The 24432-nt window shown below is 38.1% G+C and overlaps 2 protein-coding genes and 1 long non-coding RNA gene across 4 annotated transcripts in view; 2 read left to right on the forward strand and 1 right to left on the reverse strand.

Moving 5' to 3' along the window:
* Positions 1-175: 175 nt before the first annotated feature.
* LOC124637854 (serine/threonine-protein kinase unc-51) overlaps positions 176-24432 on the reverse strand; it is a 36295-nt gene continuing 12038 nt past the window's right edge. The window contains exons 3-17 of one of the 2 annotated variants that reach the window (XM_047174567.1): positions 16478-16694; positions 16005-16078; positions 15635-15795; positions 14892-15028; positions 13945-14037; positions 13381-13524; positions 9889-10091; positions 8816-8929; positions 5324-5441; positions 4695-4855; positions 4320-4437; positions 2674-2802; positions 2095-2213; positions 1497-1635; positions 176-1326 (exon numbers count right to left, since the gene is read on the reverse strand). In XM_047174567.1, coding sequence (XP_047030523.1) covers positions 1241-1326; positions 1497-1635; positions 2095-2213; positions 2674-2802; positions 4320-4437; positions 4695-4855; positions 5324-5441; positions 8816-8929; positions 9889-10091; positions 13381-13524; positions 13945-14037; positions 14892-15028; positions 15635-15795; positions 16005-16078; positions 16478-16694 — 2013 coding nt within the window. In that variant the 3' untranslated portion in view covers positions 176-1240. The remainder of the gene's footprint in view (positions 1327-1496; positions 1636-2094; positions 2214-2673; positions 2803-4319; positions 4438-4694; positions 4856-5323; positions 5442-8815; positions 8930-9888; positions 10092-13380; positions 13525-13944; positions 14038-14891; positions 15029-15634; positions 15796-16004; positions 16079-16477; positions 16695-24432) is intronic. The other variant, XM_047174568.1, reaches the window with a different exon arrangement.
* On the forward strand, positions 16085-16961 carry LOC124637857. The gene is made up of 2 exons (XR_006985295.1): positions 16085-16379; positions 16499-16961. It is a non-coding gene; the product is annotated as an uncharacterized LOC124637857 (long non-coding RNA).
* Positions 17900-21153, forward strand: LOC124637856. Its single transcript, XM_047174570.1, has 4 exons — positions 17900-18469; positions 19165-19618; positions 19912-20049; positions 20208-21153. Exons 1-4 carry the CDS (start codon positions 18426-18428, stop codon positions 20916-20918), a joined length of 1347 nt encoding a protein of 448 aa, XP_047030526.1. The 5' UTR covers positions 17900-18425; the 3' UTR covers positions 20919-21153.

Raw genomic sequence — 24432 nt, forward strand, 5'->3', positions numbered from 1 at the left:
GTCACAAAGAACACGTCATAGACCGGAATCTCCCGTCCTTTCAGCTGAGTCGAATCAGTTGTTTTCCCATGAATACTTAGGAGATACAGTTTGTGTGCATAGCTTTCTAAAGACAGTTAAACGACAGGAGGAATGCACGGGCAAACTTGCGCGTTTATTAATAATAACTACTAGGTTGTAATGTTATAAGTATTTATTAAAACAAAATAATTTTATAGTACAACAGTCTTTATTCTTATTTCAGTAAAGCAGTAGACATTTTCTGAGGGAAAAAATACATGTTTAAGAATCACAATGTGGGCAAAATAAGTATGATGACAGAAAATTAAACTAAAATTCATTCAATCATACATTCTTTTTAAGGAAAATACTTTTAAAATCATTTCACAGCTTAGCCTAAAAATGCCATAATATTGTTATTGGTCGTCAATGAGATCTCTATAGCATTATATTTATACCGAGACATTTACTTCATAATTTTCATTCATTTTACATGATAACTACAAGATGGTAATAATAAAATGTTAATGAGACTTATTTTGAAACAATACTACGTTTTCTATCCTATGTTTTAGTATTTTATGCCTATTTATTTCACTAAAATGTAGATGACTGGAGAAAATAACTTGTATATTTATTATTTCTTATTATTCATAATATGTTTAGAAATTCACAGTTTGCTAACTTTAAGTGAAAATGTGCTTAATACTAAAATTTCAAAACCTCACTAAATGATACAACCATTTTTATTTAAAAGGAATTCTAGACACACATCTATCAAACTATATAATATTTATATTCATTTTAAAGCGGGCACTGAATTTTGTTCAGCATTCTATGTATAATACTAAAGTATGTGCCTTATTTAGCTCAGCAAAATTAGTCCAGTGATTCATAGCGTACTGTTAAACATTTCAGCTTTACTGTTTGCTTAGCTAAATAAGGTACATATTTTTATGAATATCTACTAAGAACTCTTTCTCGTAATGTGCTGAATATAAAAAAATATAATTTGCTATTGCAATATCTTGTAATTTGCATTTTTATTAATCGCTAAACGATTGTATACAATGATTTAAATTTAAATGTCAATTGATATCATTCACTTTATATTTTTATACATTTTTAGATTATACAGTATTTTGTTTCTCACCGAGTCATTTTTTTGAGAACAAAATAAAATCACTTTTCATGTTGCATCACGTCCACTTACTTCCTACATGGTTGACTGCGTATTGCATTATGAGATCCCGGCCTCTAGTTTCACATCCATTATTTTGCGCGGCCCTTTGAGGCAGTTGAGCCGTCGTTGAACTGCGTCTCGGTCTGTGGGGAAAACATCGAGTGTAAGTGTCTCTGTGCATTCAACTCCACTTACAATAAAATTGCTTGAAGTCTATAGGACTTTACACCCGGTTCGGAAATGAAAGATTTTATCTTTGACCTCAACTACCCAATTATTCTGTATAATTGAAGTATGATAGGTTAGTACATACACTTGGAGAGCGTGGTGCGGTGCTGCGGATGCAGCGGGTGGCGCTGCACGAGCGAGTGCAGCAGCACCTGCGCCGACATGTAGCGCCGCTCGCACTCCTTCATGTCGCCGAACAACTCTTCTATGGCTGCCATTTGACACTGCACCAAATAATACATACATAGAATATTCTTCATTGTATACTAATAACAAACATGGAAGGATATAACAAAGAAGTAGTAGACGAGTACAATAGGTGGTATTATCACTTAAAGCAATGTCTTCCAGATACAATTTTAAATAAAACTTTACATGAAAGCCTTTGAAAGTCTTTTTAATATTTTTTTTTTCCAAAGTTAGCGGACCGCTTGTTCCGTAACAACAAAAAAAAAATACAAACATCCGTATCTCCCCCTTTTTGGAAGGTCGGTAAAAGTACGAATGCTGTGGGAATTAATACCTCATTGTGGTTAGTTTTGCTAGATCCATTACTAACTCAAGCCTTTTAAAACAACTTGCAAAGTATTAATGAGCTTATTTAGATCAATACAAATTAATTGAACCAAAGTTCTGTCGTCATGGACAATATCGATGTATAAAATGATATAAGTTGTACGTACCAGTTCAATGGCATGCTCGTATAGGATTTTGTCGCAGACGGCAGGAGTGACGCCGGCTTCGTGGAGCCTCCGCGACTCGTTCACGATCCACTTGTACTTTCCGTTCATTAGGGAGACAACTATAACAATAACATTCTTTATTAGCATCCCATCAAATCCCATATGTTATACAGGTGGTACATTTTATGAAATGGACATAATATAGACTGGGTAAGACACAGCTAAAAGATAATGGTAGTTAGATTATGCAGTTAATTACTTCTGTAACTATTCCTACTTTAATGAAATAATGTATTACAATAATGTAACATGTACGAGTTACACTCGACATAATTACGAAACCGCGTGAAATTCACGCCTCATCGTCATCAATTCTATCATTTGTTAAAATAAGTAATTGCGTTCAGTTTGTTTTCGGTCATCAAGTACACGGTCATAAATAGTCATTTTAAACTTTATCAAGACTTTTAATATCAAGTGTTGGGATATCAAGGGACGATAATCCTAAATAATATTTTTTTTTGTTGAATATGAGTATGTGAGAAGATGAGCTGGTAGAATAATAGTAAGTTCTAGTACCGTTCCGCACTTGCGGCGTGGGCTGCAGCGTGCGCGAGCGGTAGTGCGCGGCGGCCAGGCGCAGCCCCGCCGCCAGCGCCTGCATCGCCTGCACCAGCAAGCCCAGCCGCACGCTCTCGTTGCAACGCTCTGAACACAACATAAAAAAATGTATTATTACTTATGTCTTAACTGCTTTTACATGCGTTGCTTACGAAAGATCTTGGGTATAACATGGCAAGACAAGATCACAAACGAGAAGGTTCTAGAAATTGCACAGCTGCCTAGTCTGATGGCGCTCCTCAAACAGAGACGTCTGCGTTGGCTAGGGCATGTGCATAGGATGGAACCCTCTCGATTACCACGACGTGTTCTTCTTGGTGCAGTAGCGAATGCAAAAAGAGATGTTGGGAGGCCGTTGCTTCGTTTCAAAGACTGCATCAAGCGAGACATGGCAGCATTTAAAATCGACCACCGTGACTGGGAGAAGCTCGCGGAAAAACGTCCTGAATGGCGCAAACGTGTCGCAGAGGGTCGCAAATTTTGCGATGAAGCCTGGTTCGGAATGCTTGCTGACAAGAGACAGAAAAGACATGAACATAGTTCGACACTAATGTCCAGTTACTTCTCTTGTCAAGCCTGTGGCAAGAGATGTCGCTCTCGTATCGGTCTGTTCAGTCATGAAAGGCGTTGTATCACAGACACATAAATCGTCTGCAATAGACGAAATGGCCGTTGTATGCTTACGAAGCTATTCTAACTGAAATGACGTGACCACGGTGTAAGTGAAGTGCAGGTGGGGTTATTACATATTAGTGATATTAGTGTTTGTGGAAAGATATGATGAACATTCAAATTCAAAGTCAAATGTTTTTATTTCAAACTAGCTTCCGCCAGCGGCTTCGCCCGCGTGGTGTGTTGATAAAAAGTAGCCTATGTGTTAATCCAGGGTATCACCTATCTACATACCAAATTTCATTTAAATCGGTCCAGCCGTTTTTGCGTGATTGAATAACAAACATACATCCATACATTCTCACAAACTTTCACATCCTACTAATATTATAAACGCGAAAGTTTGTATGTATGGATGTTTTTTACTCTTTCACGCAAAAACTACTGAATGGATTTTAATGAAACTTTACAATAATATAGCTTATACATCAGAATAACACATAGGCTACAATTTGTAAACATATTGTTCGAAATACTAAACCTGCGCAGACGAAGTCGCGGGCACCAGCTAGTTTATAATATAAGTAGGATAGGCCTTTGTAGGCTCCTATGAAACGTCACACTAGTTGCTCGGTTCCAAAAAGTTGTCTCGTGAAGAAAAGCCGGCAAGAAACTCCATAGATACATTATATACATTCCATTACATAACAATAGTAGGCTGATAAAGTTATTATTACTGGTGTACTTATAAAGTATTCCTACAAAACTATTCTAACTGAAATGACGTACCAGCTGTATAAGTGGAGCGCATTACATAGGTATTAGTGCTTGTGGAAAAATATGAACATTTTCTAAACAGACATACAGTCACTCCATGTAAAAGACTGCTACGCAAATGTGTCCAGTAAGACCGCTGCCTCCAATATAATTAGGAAAAATCTGGGTAGATGATGGCTGTATTATGCTCGCGGTAGGATAGGATTGGTACATACCGTCGGAGGCGTCCATGAGCGCGGCGATGGGGGCGCCGCACGACACGGCGAGGTCGGACAGCAGCTCCGCCAGCATCAGCACGAAGTTCAGCTGCGAGAACACTTTGCTGTGCTCCTCCTATAAAACAACATTATAAAAATGTTCAAATTCAAATCATACAGATAGGTCAGTTTTTTCATTTTGTTTTATAGATTTTTGGGTTTAATGGACAAATGGGTAAAACAGAACTTTGAATTTGAACTCTATCATTAAGACTTCACTGGCCGTCTGCACACTGGTTTTGTGACTCGGTTAGACAGCTGAAACTTTCACAGGTGTACTTTGGATGCCACCTTCAACCTGTCCTTGCTTGTATGGTATATAATGATACGTACGGCGAGTATGGTCTCCTCCTGCAGGTTGGGTATGTAGACGGGCGGGTCGGGCGCGTGCAGCTTGATGCCGCGCAGCAGCGCGTCGGGCAGGGCGCCGCGCTTGGGGGACCCGCCGCCTGACCCGCTCGCCTTCAGGGCCAGCGGCACCGGAGGAGAAGATCCTACACAACAATCCCATTATGCGTTACTATACACCCTCTTATGTAATAGAATTTAACAACAATATAAAGGAAAGTTATTAAAAAGTCGTGGTGGCCTAGTGGGTAAAGGACAACCTCTCAAGTATGAGAGCGCGGGTTCGATCCCAGGTCAGGCAAGTACCAATGCAACTTTTCTAAGTTTGTATGTACTTTCTACGTATATCTTAGACTCCGACCATATTAGAGACCATTGACTGTGTTTCGGATGGCACGTTAAACTGTAGGTCCCAGCTGTCAGTGATCATCTTTGGCAGTCTAACCAACGGGTATCGGGTTGCCCGGGTAACTGGGTTGAGGAGGTCAGATAGGCAGTCGCTTCTTGTAAAGCACTGGTACTCAACTGAATCCGGTTAGACTGGAAGCCGACCCCAACATGATTGGGAAAAGGCTCGGAGGATGATGATAAAGGAAAGTTAATGAGTGAATTACCAGATCTACGCAGCGGGCTGGCGTTAGTGGGGGAGACCTGCCACAGCGAGGGCGGCGGCGAGCTGCCCGAGTTGCTGCTTCGTCGGCGGGTCGATGGCGGCGTCATCGTGAACGGCACCTGCAAATATATGTAGCCATTTATAACAGGCACAATATATATCATGAGGACACATGGAACGTCAGTGAAGTCAAAAATAACAGCTTTACAAGCAAAATAGGTGTGGGTTGCAAACATTTAAATATAATGATCACCGGACCATTTTCAGCTGTCCAATCACCGGCAAAATACTAAATAGGTACTTATACAATGTCTAAAAAATATACTCCAAATTCACGATTCTCTTAAGGCTAGAAAATAAGCGCCGAACTCGTATTCGATGCAAAAATTACTTCTTTGTTAGAATTTTACAGACGCCTACGTAATTTTTCCATCAAAAATATTGTCAATTTTTATATACCAATAAGTGCCATCAGACGGCAAACATCTATTAATTGCCCATGCAAAACTGTGAGCAAATAGCAACCGCCAAACAATACGCTGGTACATAATACATTACAAAGCATTTAGTTTAAACAGTTACATGGAAACACTTGAGTGAATACCATATAGAGTTACTATCTGACATTATGCGGTGTTGAGGGCGCAGATGTAACAATATGTAAGTGCGTTACATAAGATAATGAACTCGGGACAAAAGATAACGTGACGCCTTTGTTGTATTTGCTTCTAATTGATACACGTGCTAACCATTTGTAATGTGTAAACGTATAAAGGATTCAATTAAAGCTTGTCCTTTTGTTTTTATTTAATACTAGCTTCTGCCCGCGACTTCGTACGCGGATCCTGTCCCTTATGCCAGCGACTACGGGGTCAGCAAAATAAAAGGTCTGAATCATCTGATATTGAATTTTAAGGGCCCGTTGACTTGAAAACAACGGAATACGCATAGCCATTAGAAACGTTCCATATATTTATTTTTGTACTTCAACGGCAAAAGCACAGCAGACTAAACAAAACGCTGAGAACTGAACCGCAATAGACGTGACCATAGGGATAAAAGTAGTGATTCTAATTAGTCCACATTTAAGTTGTGTGTGGCAAAAATATTACACGTATATAATATTGTACGTAAAAAAACATTAAATGTTACTGAGATGACAAAGTCGTGATGACTTAGTGGAAGTCGTAGTGGTTTATTGGGTAGAGAACCAATCTCTCAAGTATGAGCGTGCGTCTTTGATTCCAGGTCTGGCAAGTACTTGCCAATAGTGCCAATGCAACTTTTCTCTCTTGAGATAATAACGACAATAATAATGAGATATAAGCACCGCAGGACATCTGAGGCTGATGACGGGGTGTAGCGACCCCGCGGGGCATATATACTGAGTTCTCCAGGGAGAGTATACTGTCCCTCATCTCCGGCCGGTCGGAGTGAACCATGACGGGGGTAGGTCTCACGACTCTGGCTTGGCTTAACCGTCCAGAGTGGAGTCGGTAGAGCAGGGTTAGTAGCCCTGCTCGGAGGATAGGTGCCTCGTGGTAAGTGACAGGGAGCGCGTAATCTGCGTTTTAAATCCGCCGAGGTATCCTCACACTTCAGCCGCTTATGTCCCTGTTACCCTCTTCTTGCTATTCAGTGACTGATTCCCGGGGGCCCAATAAGTGAGCTGGCGAGTCTCCACTTGCCATTTTTACATGTATCTAATACATTGTCATCGGCAGGTGCCATAGTTCCCGTAGTTTCCCCATTCCTAGTCCATTAGCATCCCATCACAATAGCCCAAGTAGTATTCATCCACAGTTAGCAATGGTATAGCACAGAACCGGGGATTGTCTTTTTTTTTAACGACGTCCACCGGGGATTGTCCTTGGGTTAATTTCTATAGTGTGTAAAGGGATAATCGTCGGTTTTGTGTCACCATTTCATTAAAGTTGTCTCAAAAGGGCTTCAGCGTGTTGGCTTCGGCCTCTCGTTTGCCTCCCGAAAATTCAGAACTCTGTGGTCCCGAGGTCTGGAAGAGACATGCAAAATAATAATGAGATATATATAACGCAACTAATTCGGAGAGTGGGGGCTCGTGACGCCACGTCTAGGTATGTAAAATTTGTACTAAGCAGTGACTTAACACAAAATTCAAGCGTGTTATATCTTCGTTATTATTTGTTTGTGAGAAGGAGAAAAGAAAAAATACGTGTCCATTATTTTAGGGTTATCTAAAAGACGGACTAATTACTTTCTTTGATTCACCATACCTATTTCATAACATTCATTTCTATACATTTCAAGTGTAGTATTGCTCTTGAAGTTCCACATCAGGTGTTCCAGATCTTCGATGTTTGTATGTCAATAGAGAGGGCTTATCAGATTGAACCACTTTTGCTAAAACGTCATATCTTCATATGCTTCATATAGTCTAGCAGGGCTCCTGGAGTTCCACATCAGGTGTTTTAGATCTTCAATTTGTATAAGTCAATAGAAAGTGCTTATCAAATTGAACAACTTTTGCTAAAACGTCATACCTGTATATGGTACAGATAAGCTGGGCTCTTGGAGTTCCACATCAGGTGTTCCAGATCTTCAAATTTATTATCTCAGCTGAAAATGCTCATCAAATGAAACAATTTTTGCCATGGCACCATTTTTGTATCTCTTATAGTTTTGTTGGTCTGTTGGTGTTCTGCATCAGGTCTTCAAGTTTCGAAGATAAATTATAGCCTATATGTTGACCAGGCTTAATACTGATACAACAAAGAAAAAATCATTGAAATCCGTTCAGTAGTTCGGAAGATTAGCGTGTACAAACAAACAGACATACAGACATACAGACATACAGACAGAATTTTTTTTTTGGATTTGTGCTCCATTACTGTTTCTAAACCCCACCCAATTATTATTTTTTTAATATATTCAATGTACAGACACAGTTTTTTTACAGATTTATTATATGTATAGATATAGATTGTACTAAGGTCCTATTATAGTTCGGCCATTCAGAGAATGCGTTCCTGACACGTCGCGATTGAACTGACGACGTAACTTTGCAATGGCGTTGCAGTTACGATAAAAATATTTTTGCTGGTTGTTTACCGTTTTAACAATTGAGGAGCATTAAAACAACATTATTATATCAATAATCAATGAATGTAGTTACGTCGTCAGTTCAATCGCGACGTGTCAGGAACGCATTCTCTGAATGGCCGAACTATAGCATCTTTATTATTATTTGATTGAAGGCGCTCATCTTAGAATCGATTGGTCAGATTTGAACTAATTTTTTTTTAGTTTTAATCATTAGCGCATTTTTCTAGAAGTTACTTTTTAACCAGGTACTCGAATTAGTTAGTGCGACGGAAGCTGTACGAAGCGAATCACTAGACATCGTGAAAACTGCTTGAGAAATCGATCAGCAATTTCTGAGTTCATCCCTAAACACATAGACATACAATTAAATCCATGATCAATATGAATATGTAGGTATGTGTATACTCACGGTCGGAGGCGATAGCGAGCCGATGTTGGTCGCGTTGCGGCTGTAGTTCGATCGGAGCACGTCGATGGGTTGTGATCGCGGTACGTTATTGTTAGATGTTACGGCGAGTGGGTTCTGCAATGATCATTTTGTAGTCACAGTTAGTGAAACGCACGGAGTAAGGAAAGATGAGCAGAGATGACAAACATGTGGACATGCCAAAAGGATCGGTTACGAGACTAACAAGGCATTCAGGTTCTTTGACTTAACGTATGTATGGCATCTCCGCTCGTCTTTTTGTTCTCCATGGTTGAACGCAACCAATATTATGTACAGAATATACAGATCTTGCAATGATACAAATAAGAGTTTGCATACATTTCGTCTTGTAAATATTTGAACAAAAGCATATTAGTTAAGTGATGCATGAGGTACTTGACTGTCAAGTGTCTCTCGTTTCTCCTCATGACGATTATGAAGAAAATTACTATCAAATGAGTAATGCTCCTTTTAAGGGACACTTAAGTGGAGTGTTTTTAGATTGAAAACGGCTCTACAGATTATGGCAAGCTCTTATGATGTTCTATGATACTCGTAGCCTAGAAAATTACATTCTTGGTATTCTAACAGACGCTAGCACATCAAGCTACTGCAATTTGTTACATTTTCCCTATCAACATTGAAACTTTATTCTCTAGAGGTGATGTTGAAAATCTTTTAGATTTTTAAAATATTTTTTTTACATTGAGGAGAGAGGGTAACACTAATGGCATGTCTACGCCTTTCTCCTGACTGGTTTTTTGTTGGGAAGTTATTGTGGAAGGGTTCGTGGTGTTGTAGATATAGAAATAATAAATAAATTATCGATAGGTGCATTAAAACAAACTTTACAGATTTGACAGATTATCCATTAAAGTTAAAGCTTCATTAAATCTATTGCTAACACTTTTTATCTTGTTGAAAAAGAAAGAGTCAGCAATAGATTCAAAAAAGCTTTTAACTTTAATGGACGTTTGTGCAACTAACGGTATATAAGCTTAATGTGCTGTACATTTCGCCTGTTGTAGTAAAGTTCTAAAGATCGCAGTTGTTACCCTGAGCGCAGCGGGTTGTGGCTGCGGCGCGGTAGGCGCGGGCGGGTCGGGCGGCGCCTGGGGCGCGGCGGCCAGCGCCAGCGAGCGCGGCCGCGGCGCCGCCTCGGAGCCCGACGACGCGGAGTACTCGGCCGACCCGCTCTCCGTCGCCTCCACCAGCACGAAGTCGTCCTCGCCTGCCCAGGTCGTGTCTGACGACTCGGCTGTTAGACAACACAATGTTCTTTATTATTGTTTGTTGATACTTTCAAAAAGCAGTCCGTAGTCTGGAAGTTGATGATTGAAACACCCGTGCATCGGAGAGCACGTAAATGCTCTGCTCCTGATCTCTCTCCGGTCGTGTCAGATTGTCGCCCCATCGGGCTATAAGAGTGAAGGAATAGTGAGTAGTGTGAGTACAATTGTGTATGCAATAATGCTCGTGCACTTAATATGTCCTGCGCAGCTGGCCGATCTCCTTATACGAGAACAGCTGCCTGAAATCAGTCTTGGACGCCATTATTGTCGACTTGTTAAAAGAAAACATGTAGATATGTTCTTTAAACTTAACGTAATAAGGTAGGATAGGTGGCATCATAACTTAAACAGTTTCATTGCTATACTGTTAGTATATTGTATTTTATTATAGATAGGTGTCGAAGATTGATATCCTCCAAGACGAGTCGGACTTCGTAATTGCAGCATTAGGTTTAATAATTAGAAACAGGTTTAACCCAGTGAACTACTGACCCCGTTGTTATTTACTCGAACTGTTGGCCCCGTGACTAATATATTACTAATCTGTCAACAGATAACCCGATATTGGTTCTGAAAGGGAATGGGGTCTATTCTAACTTAAATTGTTACTTTAATAAGTTTGATGTGAATTATATTGAAGTAATGAGAGTGTGTTTACTTCGTGTCGGTAATCAAAATGTGGGACGACCGGTATCAGCAGCATCGTTACAAAGATTGTTCTATAGTCTATAGCAACGCGTAATGGGTGCATTAACTCATATAAATGGCGGAACAAACAATAAATTATTGCACTCTACAACAATAAAATTGATACCGGCTCTAGGTGCTCAAGGGCAGGTTAGAGAGGGTTATCGAATTTGTTTACTCCGAGAACAATGATATATTATGTTCTAGATATATTTTAAGCCATTGATAAGAGAATTGTTTTCTATTTAATATACTCAATTTACTTCAGTGTTTGATCAAGTGGAAATAATACATGTATTTTCACACGTCAATTTCGTAATCTGCTGTTAATATAGGTGAGGCTTGACATGTGACTTTCGAGAAACCAATGTTATATAAACGTCATGAACGCTTTCATGAATTAGTGCAAATACAATGACGTTGTCGCATGCCTGTTATCTGCAGGCGGCCAGTAGCGAATTAGTGTTGATAAAGCGATAAACTTCAATATAATGTAATCACTAATGACACTGAGTGATAACAAAGTCCTAATGAGTAGTTCTTAGTGTTTCTCGAATTACATAATAATTATGTAGGTGGGTACCTATTAGTTTGATCAAAGAACTTGTTTGAATGAGAATCCAGTGAAAATATAGTAGCATTGCAATTATAAACATATGTCACTATGTTAAACTATACTGTAGGTACTATGATAATGAAACAATGAATGTACAATGTAGCCAATCGGAACCTCTAATAATGCAAGTTGCATGTAAATAAATTCAGGTAAATGGGTGAATTCATACATTATTTGACAGGTATGTAGGTATGATAACTTAACACACAGTTGGTAATGTATTGAAACTCCAAACAAACCTACTTCGTTTTAAGATTTGTAGTGATGCGGCGACTAGTTAACAAAAACCAAAGATTACTAAACGCTGATCCCACAAAAATAAAATAATAAGACGTCACCACTTCCGCTGATTATCAGGAAAACTGAATCATGACAATTCGGAAAATCATTGATTGTAAGATAGACTCATTCATGATAATGAAAACACTTCAGAGAATTTACTTTTCAGGAACTATAAACATGAAAGTTATGATAACCCGACCCGATGTGATAGTTAGTACTGAATATGTAGGGGCTGGGGGATTATTCCAAAGAGTTACCGCGGCACTGGTACATAAAGGGCTTAAGAAGCAACATGGTGGGTTTCCATAATCAGTATGAGTCTGGACACTCCCTCACTCTGCACTCCCACCCATTTCATATTTTTCCAACAAAAAATACTGAATATGTAGTAATTAATTTATTAAATATACATGCTTCAGTCAATGTACACAATGTCAATCCGTAATGCATATTACATTTATCATTATATTCAGTACGCATCGCTCAATTAATTAACGAGTTATTTTACAAATAATATAAGCAATGTCAATTGTTTCTTATTCCTCTTCCGCTCCGTTAACCCGGTGGGTGAAGGCGAAACCACATGTGATGTATTGCGTTTTGCTAATAGCTATGATAAATCTTATGTAATCATTTGAACCCACGCATTACAGCATGAAGACGTAAAGTTATTTATTTTGGCCTCTAAGAGGAAATGTCAAGAAGTTATTATAAATGTATTGGGAAATCACATCATACAAAATTTCAACGTTAATGGCTACAAGATTTGCAATTACCTTATTTGGTAATATTTATTGATTATCTTTATGCCCTTCATTTAGCAATCAGTTAAACGGAAATGATATCATTGTACTGTGTACTGATCGCTTGCTCAACAAAGTCATTTGTTTTCGAACCCAACATTAATGCACGTCATCAATGTACAACATCTTAATTTGTATTTATTTTGCTAACAATTTTTTCATTGTTTGAGTTGGTTTACGTCATAATCTTAGATCCAGTACCTATTTTGTAATGAATTAAACGTAAATCAAATGGAATAGAAAAGACAACAAGTTCTTAGCTCCTAATTTTTACTAATATTATAAAGAGGAAAACTGTGTTTGTTTGTTTGTTTGGTTGTAATGGATAAACTCAAAAGTTACTGGACCGATTTTAAATACTCTTTCACCATTAGAAAGCTATATTATCTGCGAGTAACATAGGCTATAATTTTATCCCGGTGCGGGCAGTAGCTCCCACGGAACGCGGGTGAAACCGCGGGAAAACGGCTAGTCATTAATATAATTATCTAATACTTGATATGCTAGGAAAGGAAAAGTAAACTACATACAATGTCAATCAAATCGTTCGTGCCGTATCAGCCGAGGGAAAGGTACCACTTGTGGACATGGGCGGTGATTTCCTCAATATCAGTAAAGATAGCTATTGTTAGAGCAGCCGATAAGAAACTAGATCATCTACTAGTATGTTGTACAAGCGTACGTCGTATATACAATGACACATTATATATCGCCGTTCAATATAAAGTATGTCAAGTTTCATAAACAGCAGGCGCAATACCACTGCAGGTTATTCGAAAGAGTTACCGCGGCAACTCTTCGCGTGTGGGGGAGGGCCTGTGAGTAACAGTTTGAAACTCCTTTTCCTTCCAAATATTGGACACTTACCGGAGGATGTCGGCTGTGATTTCTTATACGCTTGTAGCGTGGGCAGTGGTTGTGGCGGCGGGTTGGAGCTGCGCGGCGCAGACGACGGCCTGGCGCCCGCCCCCGACCCGCCCGCACCCAGCGAAGGAGGGTTCACACTCGCTCCTGGCAACACATCTCCTTTACTAACCAAACTCTTTACAACAAAACGCAACCCATGCAGAACTGTGCACAGTTTCTGTATTTTGAATATAGAAGGCAAGCGACATATAATCATAAATAGCAAGCGATGAGATGATATAGTTTGCCAGTTACAACGTAGTCCTTGAAATTTTTGAACTTTGCCGGGAGACGAAAGTGGTCAGTCACCAGTAGTCCTCTTGTGATCATTAAAATATAGGTAGACGAGTGTAGATACGTGCACAAATATTTGATGTCATGCTTTTTAATAGACATTATTGCTCGGTTAGAGAACTATTGGCGACACAACGCAAACCGACACAGATTTACATGATCGGATTATAAAGATATGCGCCATCCCCATCCCATGCACAACCAAAGCGAATTGAATAAGTGAGGATGTACCCTGGCTTTCCCATGACTCCTCTAGGTAACAGTTAGTATCAGGCCGACCCTCGAGATCGCTCTCCAATATGTCGGGCAGATCCGAGTCCAAACCTAAACAATATTCATAATTTCACACACCATGATTGGGTACTCAAGTCTAGCTTAAATGTGTATTTACATAAATATATATTTATTTATACATAAATAGTTCAAAAATTCATGGACTAGAAGCTAGATTACGATAATGTAAATAAACCTAAATGATGTTATGATAGTTATAATGACGTTTGTTGGAAATAACATGTTTGATATATCTAGTGACTGTACATTATAATTTATTTATTCAAGCTAAATGTAAGTGTTAATGCAACTATAAATTATGTTTGAATTTTTTATAATGTCATTACTGTGTTGTAATTAAGATAACTGTTCCATTAATAAATACATTATTATTTGTTGTTATAATTTCATAATGGCCGGCTAGCGTGAAATTGCTAAGAATAGGCACCTACTAACACAAGACGGGAGTGTTAATTACACGGATACGGTACACGTGTTATGTTGGCAAAAGTTTTGTCTGAATATGTTTTTAAACATCATAAGACCACTATTTACAATTATTAATTATAGAAACTATTCACTAAATACATATTCTGAAAAAAATATAAAATCAAAGTTTGAGAAAGCGTAGAGGATTTTGAAATGTTACAAACAATGGAATAGAGCACCGATGATTAGTCACTCGTTCCTAGTTTTATATGTTTCAATGTTAGTTACTTTATATTCACGTTAATGACTCATAGCGAGTGGTTTATTCACTAAGTCGAACAACCACGAGCATGTGTCTGAATGTTTCAGCCGGTCGTATAATTTGTACAATAAAGATTAGTACGGTGCGGTTTTGAGAGCGTGGAATAAGGCGTTAATTAGTGTTCGTCAGTTAAATGAGTGATGTTGAGACTTACTGTTGATGGAGGTGGTCCGCGGTCGCTGTAGGAAGGGATGGTTGAAGAAAGCTTCGAAGGGCATGCGCTCGCGCGGGTTCCGCCGCAGCAGCCCGATGAGTAGGCTACACAGCTCAGGACTTGTGCCCGCTGGCATCCTGAAATACATCCATATCATTAATTAGTTCCTTTACGTCATTTAGAATTCTGAAAAAAATAAATCGGTATCTTTATTTTATTTACCTGTCATGCTACAGTGTTCCAGTTATGACAAAGGTCAATCGATAAAACTAGGATTAAGGTTGGACTCACTTATCACAGTTTTGTCATATCGTAGAAGATAATTATGTCATGCTGGGCTTCTGAGACAAACATTGAGATAAATAATAATATCTAATGATGCAGATAGCTACCACACGCTCTCACTGTTTACATGTGTTTGGCTAGATGAGCCGTTTTCAGTACGTATTTAAGATTGCACCTAAGAACTAATATAATGTGTCACAAAATTGTCACAGAGCCAATTCTAATTCATCGCATAAGGACCTTGAACGCTAAAGCCGATTGTTTGTAAAAACTAGGTGCAAAAAATGTCCGAGTTAAGGTGTAATAGTTCCAGATATTTCGTACAGGCTGCTTCAAAATAGTAATAACGCTTTAATGATTCATTCATTATTCTACCGGTAGAGGTTTTAAAGGGTAGTGTTGTAACTTGTTATGACACCCCTCCTACTTCACTGTAAAGCTCCATGTTTGATACTCACTTGGGTTGCAAGTCAACGCTGTTCTCGTAGAAAGCCTTCAGTTCGTGTGGTGTGGTGGCCTGGAAGGGCGCCTTGCCCGTTAAGCACTGGTACACAATGGTGCCCAGGCTCCAGAGGTCTGCCTTAGCGTCATACTTCAGTGACATTATCACTTCTGGTGCCTGAAATATTTTTACTATTTATATTATTCAGTTTCACGCCCTGTATAGGCATTTTCATCATCATATGCAAAACTTCAAACATTTAGCCGCGTAAAAAATGATCTAGTAATACATTTTCATACACTCATGTTAATGTTTAAAATAAACAATTTTATAAAATGTCCTTGAAAAAAAATAGCTACAATAATCTATTATATAAGTCATATTACCATATACATCGGTGACCCGCAAAGCGTAACGGCCATGTTTCCTTCTTCGAGGAACCTTGCGAAGCCAAAGTCAGCTGCACGAGAAAAAAACTATATTATTATAACATCATTATCAGCTAGATGTAGGTTGTTTATTTTGAATTTAGAATGTATATCATAAATTAGGTTTATTGTGAAAATGGAATTTGTTATAGATAATGTATTAGTCATGAAAATATTTCAAGAAGACGTCCGCGTCTTCTTGATCGTTATCATATCCGCATGATAGTGACAAATTATTTCATATACTGCAGACAAGTGCAGGAAGTGGCTTACGCAATGTTATGTATTAATGTGCTCTGTATTAGGAAAATCTATACCTAGATATTTTCACAGGTATTGCTTCATGGGTTCCGTATACAATTTCTTTCAAAAATAGAGTAGATATTATTACTGTAGTTTGATGATCAATTAGTAGTAAGAGGGATACGAACCGATTTTGAGTGTTATTTCAGAAGCGTGCGGCGTGCGTGGCGGTGCTACGTTGTGGGTGAGCAGGATATTCTGTGGCTTGAGGTCCCGGTGCACGATGCCCTTCGCGTGGATGGCTCGCATCGCCTCGGCCAGTTGCCTCAGGAACAGCCGGATGGTGCTTTCACTGAGCAGACGGTTCGCTTGCAAATAGTCCGCCAGGTCACCCCCGTTGCAGTACTGAACAAATAAAACAAACGATTCTTACAATCTGTTGGCCAATGGAGCCATTGGAATGAATCCAGGAACGTTTTTTAACCACGTCAGTGAACGTCAAAGGGGAAAAAATAAGTAACACCGACTCAATATTTATGGAAGTGATAGATGTATTTTAAGTGACTTCCCAACGCGAGGGAGGTCCTCAATTAGTCGACAAAGTACGTATATTTTTGGTGTACTTAAAAACAACCTTCTGTTAGATACCTAAATAAAATTTTGGGAATTGTACCTACTCTTTTATTTTGAATACACGTTTCAAAAATATCATTTGGTAATATTGCTCTCCAAAGCTTTTTTGCATAGAGAGGATCTAATAAACCGTAGCCTGCGCTTCTAATATACTTAGGTTTCTTCCTGTCCAGTTCTATAAAAAATAATAATTCATAAAATATTCGGTAGGTTACAATTTATATATTCTGCAAGAACAGAAATAACAAAAACAAACTGCACCGCTCATCAGATTAGTGATACAAGTTATTCAAACTGGACCAACAGTCTAATTATAGCAGAACTAAATAAGCATTAGAAAAGAATTTCAATACAATTAGGTTATCAGTGCATTGGACCATATTTGTGTTGCCAATATACTTGAGACTGGGTACAACCATTCCTTGACAGTTGACCAAAATCAGCGTATTAGAATGTGTGAAGTAGACCTCAATATTTCACACTTGCCAATTAAGAGGCCTCCTTTATGACATATTATTCCAAAACTCCTGTTCTGTAATCCCTTAAAATCTAGGAGCACCCTTGTGAGGTAGAAGTCGATTGAAATTTTCTTCATTCACTGACAAAAGTGGGTTAGGTACCTTAATTGTCTGTTTTTAGTAGTAGGTACATACTACTTAGTACCTCGTCTGGATGAGAGCAGAAGTAGAGCAATCTATTAACGGATGTACAACCTTGACCACATCGTAAAATATGCATTGAACATGTTGGTATTAGCTGTGTTTACCTAACTCAACCAGAACAATGACGATTTAAATCATGGGGTAATTACCTACCAAACCAACACACGAAACTTGTCATACTTGAAACTTGCGGTTTGCATATCGCACAACTAAAATCAAACAGCTGTGTTGTGTAACGTTAAACTTTACAGAATACAGCAATTTATAGACATGAAGCGTCAGCAAAGTACCAGTTACATCAGTGATGGAGAGATAACACAGTGTCCGTGTGCTTTTTCTTGTGAACTTCGATCATTTTTTGCATGTGGTACAGCGTAATTGTGGTGAATCATTACATTTAAATTGACTTATATGAAAAGGACTGTAGAGCAAATTGTGGTGTCAAATCAACTAAAATTCGAAAATAATTAACATGGACGGTTTTGTGTGTTCGTAAAATTAGCAACTGGCAGTTAATGAAGTCCGTCGTGGCGTATCGAGCGCGATCGTTTACACATAATATATCTGTGCAAATAAGACCTCATACATGCTTGCTTTTGTCAGTCGAAGGTGTTATTGAAAATCGGCCACCTAATATTTTCTCGTTTATGCAGAGCGTCGTTATCGTGGTTGATTTGCGATAAGCTGCCATGCCGTTAGTAATCTTATCATTGAGTGATAATAGTTATAAGTGTCAGTGAGTTATGCGCTGTACGCTACGCTGGTACTTGTGCCACGACAGGTAACTCCTGAAGCCAGTTGGAAAATCTCTACATAGCAGTGTGCGCTTTTGGGAGTGACCATGACGTCCAAACATATTTTCATGCTATTGTTGGCACTATTTGCGTAAGTACAGCAAATTACTATTTATTTTATTCGCAGCCAGTGGATTTTGTTCACATGGTTTATACTATGTAGGATCAATTATGTACATACGTGACTGCACAAGCAAAATGTAGGCATAACGCTATATTGTATTGTTAGTGTTACCACATTCATACTTGCGAAATAATATTATTACTTATAAAATGGTACCTATGTGATTTAACTATTAATTTATTAATGGTCACTGGTTTAATTTTATTTTATAATCTACATTAATCTACAATAGTTTAAGTTATTCTCAATTTCAATCATCGTCGATTTGAAATTAGGACTTCCCAATTCTCAGAAAAATATTACGTGAATTTTACCTTGTAAGTGTATGCTTACATAAAAGCTGAACACTGTCATGGCGATTACGTTTATGACCCTAAAACTCTCAGGTGTGTCAAATAGTATTCATGTAATTTAGAAAAAGTTTAAAGTATTTTAAGCTATGGTGTATCTCAGGTATATCTCAGTTGCCCCATTTGCTTCATGAATCTCGTTAATGTTCATTCTATCAATCAAATTTAAGACAGTGCGCTAGCTACGCCCTTGTAGTACATATAGTTATCGCAATTTTTATCAACTACTTATTTATAACAATTTTGCGTCACCTGGTCACGATAAATCCGATAAAGTCACATGTTATTACCTATATTAATATCAATTTCCAGAACTGCAGTGGCTCAAAGCGATGATGATTTACCTATTGCCGTTGAAAATGACAATCAGTTCCCACCTGAGAAACAGTCGGAATCTGATGGGAGTCTAATAGAGGGCAGTGGAGCAGGCGTCATAGATGAGCCACTTGACGGGACAACTGTAGCACCGGCGCCACTACTTCAAGACGTGCAACTAAATTCATTCATAGATAGCGCACCCGCTGCTGAAGCTGAGCACGTGTGTCCTACACCATGCGTTTGCAATATAGAAGGGGACACAAACAAATATATTGTTGATTGTTCTGGGTACGAGTTAACAGAACTGCCTAAGCCTCTGGATCCCAAAACTACGGAGTTGAAGTTACAGAATAACAAGCTAACTGAAATACCAAAAGACATATCTGATTTGAAGAACTTAAGGATATTGAATGTTGACAACAACGAAATCATGCAAATCATTTCTGGTGTAAGTAGTAAATTTTTGCACACATATTAGATAATGTAATGTGGACATACGCCTCCTTAAGACAGAAAAGCGGGGATTTTGCATTAACTGATCATGTCCGCTTATAAGTAAATATTGAAGTAGTCTAAAAAAACTTAAACTCATCAAAATTTAGCTCTCATGATTTAAACTATATATTTGCGGCATGGACAAAAAAAAAATGTTTATTTTAACAAACATCATACCGTTGCCAATACTTAATGATGCATAAGTGTGTAGTTACTGTGCTTTAATACATTATTTTATCTTTTCAGTCCATAAGTGAACTACCTGAACTAACTAGTTTGAAACTAGGAAACAACCGTTTACTGGAGTATCCTCAAGATTTGAAAAACGCCTTTGGTTTAACGAAGTTAGAAGAACTTGATTTGGGGGGTAACGATATGAGAACGGTAAGTCATACAATATAATAAATATTCCGAATAATTTAATCTTTTCACAGTTATGGCAGCATGTTTAGGCAATAGCTGAAAGATTATGACATAAATAACATTATTATTAAAACCTGCTGATTTGATCCGAAATATAATTAAATTATCTTTATTTTCAGGGCCTCAAACCGGAGTCCTTCTCTAACTTCAAAGCTCTGCGCTCAATCACATTGCCAAAGGATGCTGCAAATCTAGTGGATGATTTGTGTGCTACTTTAAAAGAAACTTTAGAAACTGTATGCACAGAATCTTGCAACACTAAAGCAGTTGAATGCTCAGAAGCACCTCAGGACACATTCGGAGATATCGCTCTACCAGGATTAATTGCTCTGGTATCGGGTGATGAAGATGGAGAAGACCCGATTTTAAGCTCTACGCCTAAAACTGAAGAAGCTACTGTTTCAAAAAAAGAAGTAGAAGAAGTGCCTCCAGTAGTTAATGTAGAAACTACTGAAACTGCTACGTTGGCTACAAATGACTCGACTAACTCAGCAGGAGATTTTTCACTTCGTTCTGCAATTATTAAAGCATCGGAAGAATCAAAGACAACAAATGCAGAGGCTACTAGTGAAGCTACGGTCAAATCAGAGAGTGAAGTGGTTGGAGCAACAACTGCAGGAACAAAAACTGGAGGTGTTGATAAAAGCTTGATTGGAATGATTGTAGCAGGAATGGTTGTCGTAGTAGCGGGTATAACAATTAAGAAAAATTGGAGCTCTATTAAAAATCGTTTTAGTTCAACTCCAAGAAATGCAAATGACCGAACACCCGTCAGTGCAAACGGAACCACGCCTGAAGAAGTGCCGCTTCAGGAGAAATCTCCAGTCTAAACAAGAAAATATTAATTTTGTATGTTCTATGTTGAGATATGTTCTGTTTCGATCTGAATGATATAATTTATTGACCTTTAAATTAATGACATCTTGAACCAGGTCCAAAATGTGTGAATGATGAAGTGTATTAATGGATTAATTGATATGAACATAGATTAAGTTTAGTAGGTGTGGCAGTATTTTTTGTAAATATATTAATATTATAACATTACGAAAACAATGTGCACAATAACTTGTTTTTTTTTTACTTTGACATAATAATTAAGTGTAATAATATCAAAATAAACGAGATGTTTATTTAAATTTGTTTTTCATTAATTTGCGGTAGTAATTTATTTCCAATTAAGGACAGTTGTAACAAAATCGGTGATAACATGTTATAGCTTTAAGTTATATATAGTCTGGTCATAACAGGCAACCATAAGTTGGTAATTTAAAAATCAACTATCAACTTATTAAATGATAGGTACCTAAAAGTTTCGTAATTTAATTCAAGTCATAGTATATTTTTAAGTCAAAACATAAATTCGGATGTGTAACGTACGCTCGTGTCGTCGTGTTTCACGTTTGTGTAAGGGTGCATTTAAGACTAATGTACATGCAACATTAGGCAGGGCCACCACGTCCAACGGTAATGTCATATCATCTAGGAACCTATTGGAACGCACAAACAAACAATCGGTGCATTGGGCCCACCTGCAGCTTTTATCTTTTTTCTTTTCAATTTGTCAACAAATTACGATTTGTGTTTTTTTTTTTCTTTACATAGATACCACGTATTCTTTAACATTTGGATACATTAGCACAATTTTGTTTTGATACAACTGATTATGCTTGATATTTTTATTAACCTGTTTCCTATCAAAGTTGTATTCCATGCCACTAATAGGGGACGACGACCCGGAACGTTGAGGGTGTAGCAGCCTCGGAATTTTCAACTAAGGACTAAGGAGCACATGAATGAACTCACCAGATTTTTCAGAAAAAATAAAAAAACAAACATACAAGCATTCGACGTTATTTATACACAGATCTTGAAAATATCGGTGAGAAAATAACGGAAAAACCACGTATACTGTCTATTTATTGGCACTAAGGAGTCCAGAGTTCCCCATTCGCTTAAGTTGATAAGAATTTTATTTAAACCTCGTTACACATTGTTACCAATCCTTATGCCATTTTATTTCACTTCTGTGGACCATACCTACCATAGTAGGTGGGCAAGGTGTCCATGTTGTTGTCGCAGATGTTATATAGCAAATGATAAGAATCATGCGTAGTTCAATCAATTGTTTACGTAGGTAGTGAAATTTCAGACGCGCGTTGATAACATGGTGCAATAGATAAGCTTGTAAATTTTTGAACAACAGATCTAGTTCTACAACTACTAGTAACAGCTACAAATGAAACACATAGTCATTATTGAAAAAAACTATTTTACTATAGCAAGCCCAAGCTGGGTCACACAGTAACAGCAACAATAGAATTGTATATGAAAGTTTATGTGAAAAGAAATGTCGGTTGAAAGAGCGGGCCGCGGCACTTAGACGCAACACTATGGCGGATGTGCGCCTGACTGCCTGCCTGCCTGACCGACAACCTGTACTGTATCTGTATCCCGTTACACCCCGTTACAGAACAACAATACTTAAGTCTGGCGTGTGCTTCATTCTCTTAAGCAACTTTATTTTGCTCCCTGGTTTTCTATAAATAAAACAGCACTTAATTGGGGAGTCGTTGACTTCAATACCCATCCAAAAGTTCTTTCACTCAATGATAAACATACAAACTGCGCAGTTTGGTAAAAACCAGGCACATACAATACAATATACATAATATGTATATCAATATTCCGTCTGTTAATCAATGACAAGCAGGATTGTGGTACTAAAGATTACCTACATTATAAACATTTTTGAAGTTATGCGTATGACTCAAGTGCAGTGTCCTCGTTTCACATTTGTGTTCAACCATTCTGTAAAATCATTGACCCCGTTATATTTATTAAAAAGTGCCTATTTCATTTATCGTCGCAGTGTTCACATCATGGCGAATTTAGTTATTCCTTATCGAAGTGTTTAATGCAAATTTTACCGGGTAATGGATTTCTACCAGTAATTACAGAATGGATTGTATTCTAATTGATTCAGCTTGTGTAAAACGCGACGGGAAGTGGTAACTACACGAGAAGTCGAGACCTTGGCTTTGTAAGCTGATGTATCATAGTATGTACCCACCTCTGCAAAAGTGGATGGGTTTTGTCTTATTGAACCGGTTTTGCTTATTACAACACAGACAAATGTAAATTGATTCTTGATATGGTTAAAATATGACGTGGATTGAATATCATAATAATAGTTGAAACAATTTAAGCTTGATGAAATACTGTGGACTGAAATGAGCAGAAACAACTATTAACAGCATTATAATCACGTCTAACTGGGACCACAAGCCTACTGAAACAATACTTCATGGTAACCGAAAGTGTTTAGTGGTTGTATTTTAACTGGCATGAGCATTAAGCGTATAGATAGAAAGCTGTGGTTTCCGGCACGACACTTTCCAGCTGTAGACGGGGCGTTGCAGCCGCGCTGAGAGAAACCAGTCTGACGCAATCCAGCATGCCAATTGTCTAGATCGTGTCAGTAATGTATAACATGCATGCAACGAGCTTATAACTCACACTATCTGACCATTAGATAGTTAACTACTCTTAATTGGGAATTTAGACTGATCTGGCTGCTGGTATATAAATTATTGGTGCGCTTTTTGAGAAAGCTTCGTTTATCTCGCGACTAGATCTATGAAAAATATTTCATTTGAATTGGTCTCAATGAACTGTAAAGACAGAAACAGAACAGTCGTAGTTGGGGGAATATTTTATGGAGTATTTCCTTAATAATTTTCTGTTCTAGCAATTTTTGTTTTGATTTTTCAACTTTTTCTATCAGTCAACACGTTAGGGAGCTATAATAATGCACAAAACAACAAAACTGTGCAAAATACTCGAAACTAATGTCCCACTACGCTCAGCGAGAGCGAGCCACGTGGAGATCTAGGGCCCGAGAACCAGTCGTATATTTAATGCGACCACGAGGTCACCACCTGACTACGACGATACATCTCTTTATGTTTATAAATGTTATCAATGCGTGCTCTACTGTTTACAATAGATTCAGTCGAAGTCCTACTGATTATATCTACGCCAATTAGTAACTGATGGTTAAAATGCTTATATATTCTGTTGTAACTACTTTAATATCAGCAGGTTTTTGGATTTGTGATCCATGCATTGTAATACAAAGGAAAGATGTCGAGATGTGAATAGGCCGTACCAAAATTAACTAACTAGGTAGTACTTTTACAAATGTTCACAGTTACACGTATTGAACGAAGAACCGAATCGTGCTTATCATTGGTGACACTGTACTCTTTGTTTTGCTCGACGTGTTCACTCACAGTTCATTGTACGAACACAATCTTATTGTGAAATCACAGCCGCTAAGAAGAG

This window comes from Helicoverpa zea, chromosome 16 (assembly GCF_022581195.2).
Source record: "Helicoverpa zea isolate HzStark_Cry1AcR chromosome 16, ilHelZeax1.1, whole genome shotgun sequence".
Classification (NCBI taxonomy): Eukaryota; Metazoa; Arthropoda; class Insecta; order Lepidoptera; family Noctuidae; genus Helicoverpa; species Helicoverpa zea.